The 1,833-nt window shown below is 52.5% G+C and overlaps 1 protein-coding gene across 1 annotated transcript in view; it reads left to right on the forward strand.

Moving 5' to 3' along the window:
* Window positions 1-1,833, forward strand: part of LOC116101217 (renal glandular kallikrein) — a 12,500-nt gene that overhangs the window by 1,786 nt on the left and 8,881 nt on the right. The window contains exon 2 of the mRNA XM_031384863.1: window positions 296-455. Coding sequence (XP_031240723.1) covers window positions 296-455 — 160 coding nt within the window. The remainder of the gene's footprint in view (window positions 1-295; window positions 456-1,833) is intronic.

Raw genomic sequence — 1,833 nt, forward strand, 5'->3', positions numbered from 1 at the left:
TCTCTCTCTCTCTCTCTCTCTCTCTCTCTCTCTCTCTCTCTCTCTCTCTCTCTCTCTCTCTCCTTGTCCTGGCATCCCTTAGTCCAAAACTATAAAGTGGCCTGACACTACAACCGATTCCTGCTTCAAGAGTTATTTCTGTCCCCACAGCAGAGATCTCCCTATCCACTACCAGCCATGTATGGGTCCATTCTGTGGCCATGTCCTTTGATCCCAGCCCTACTTAACTGTGTCCCCCAACAGAACATCTCCCTATCTGTGCCATCCTTCCCCTCCCACATTGTCCCTGTTGCAGATGCTGCGCCTCCTGTCCAGTCTCGGATTATTGGGGGATTTAACTGTGAGAAGAATTCCCAACCCTGGCATGTGGCTGTGTACCGATTCGCCAGATATCAATGTGGGGGTGTCCTGTTGGATGCCAACTGGGTTCTCACGGCTGCCCACTGCTATAATGAGTGAGTAAGGGAGGAGACAGGAAAGTAGGGTGGCAGCCAGAGGACATGACTCCAGGACAGGCTGGGGTACTGAAGTGAGGAGGGAGGGACTGGCTGAAAGTCTATCCATGACCTCCTGGGTCTCTCTTTAGGCCTCTCTCCAGGCTTGGGTTCAGAGTCCTGTTTCTTTCTTTTCTGTCTTATTGTCTGTATGTCTCCTGTCTGTATTCACATCTGAGTGTCTCTGTGACCATCTGTCACTGTGTGTCTCCCCCTTGTGTCTCTGCCCAGCCCTGTCTGGGTCTGGGTCTCATGTGTTCTCTTTTATGAGTACTGGCCATAGTGGGGACCAGGCCTAAGGGATAGAAAGTGCTGTCACTGACACTAGGGTGTGAGAGAAGTCCTCACTCTCCCCAGACCAGCTTGGCCTCTAGGACCTTCTGTCCACTATGAGGATATATACAGAGAAGGGCTGGTCAGAGCTGGAGCTGGGTGAGGTAACTGAGTACAGAGAGGGAGCAGGATGCTGGGGGTTGAGGGCAGAGAGCTCAGACCTTGGGCTGCCAGCCAAACCTAACCCGCTGGGTAAGTTCAGTCTTACCAGGTGCACTTGAGCAGCTCTCAGTCCTGCCCCCTCCTCCCTGCCCCCTCTTCTCCTGTCCTCTATTCATGCCTTTGTCTCTTTCTGCCTCTCTGTCTCTATATGGGTGCCTGTGTGCATGTGTGTGTATTTGGGGGGGGGGGTGGTATGCCTTTCTTTTGTGTATGTGTGTGTGTGTTTCTGTCTCTGTTTCTATACATGTGTCTGTGTGTTTCTGTTTCTGACTCCCTCTTCCTTCCTCCCTCCCTGCTCCTCCTCTTCTTCTGTACTCTGCCCAATCTCCCTGGTTGCCTCCTCTCACAACCTTCATCTTCTTCCCTGACCCAAAGCAAATACCAGGTTTGGTTGGGCAAAAACAACCGATTTGAGGATGAACCCTCTGCTCAGCACCAGCTTATCAGCAAAGCCATCCCTCACCCTGGCTTCAACATGAGCCTCTTGAACAAAGACCACACCCCACATCCTGAGGATGACTACAGCAATGATCTGATGCTGCTCCGCCTCAAAAAGCCTGCTGAAATCACAGATGTTGTGAAGCCCATAGACCTGCCCACTGAGGAGCCCACTGTGGGGAGCAGATGCCTTGCCTCAGGCTGGGGCAGCACTACACCCACAGAGGAGTGTAAGTCTGGTCCAAGGAACACAGTTGAGTGTGGAGGAGGGGCAGAGAGGACTGGACTGGCTTTTGCTCACCACCCTCTTGCCACTTGATCCACAGTCGAATACTCACATGATCTCCAGTGTGTGTACCTCGAGCTCTTGTCTAATGAGGTCTGTGCCAAAGCCCACACAGAGAAG

The sequence above is a fragment of the Mastomys coucha genome, unplaced genomic scaffold, assembly GCF_008632895.1.
Source record: "Mastomys coucha isolate ucsf_1 unplaced genomic scaffold, UCSF_Mcou_1 pScaffold21, whole genome shotgun sequence".
Classification (NCBI taxonomy): Eukaryota; Metazoa; Chordata; class Mammalia; order Rodentia; family Muridae; genus Mastomys; species Mastomys coucha.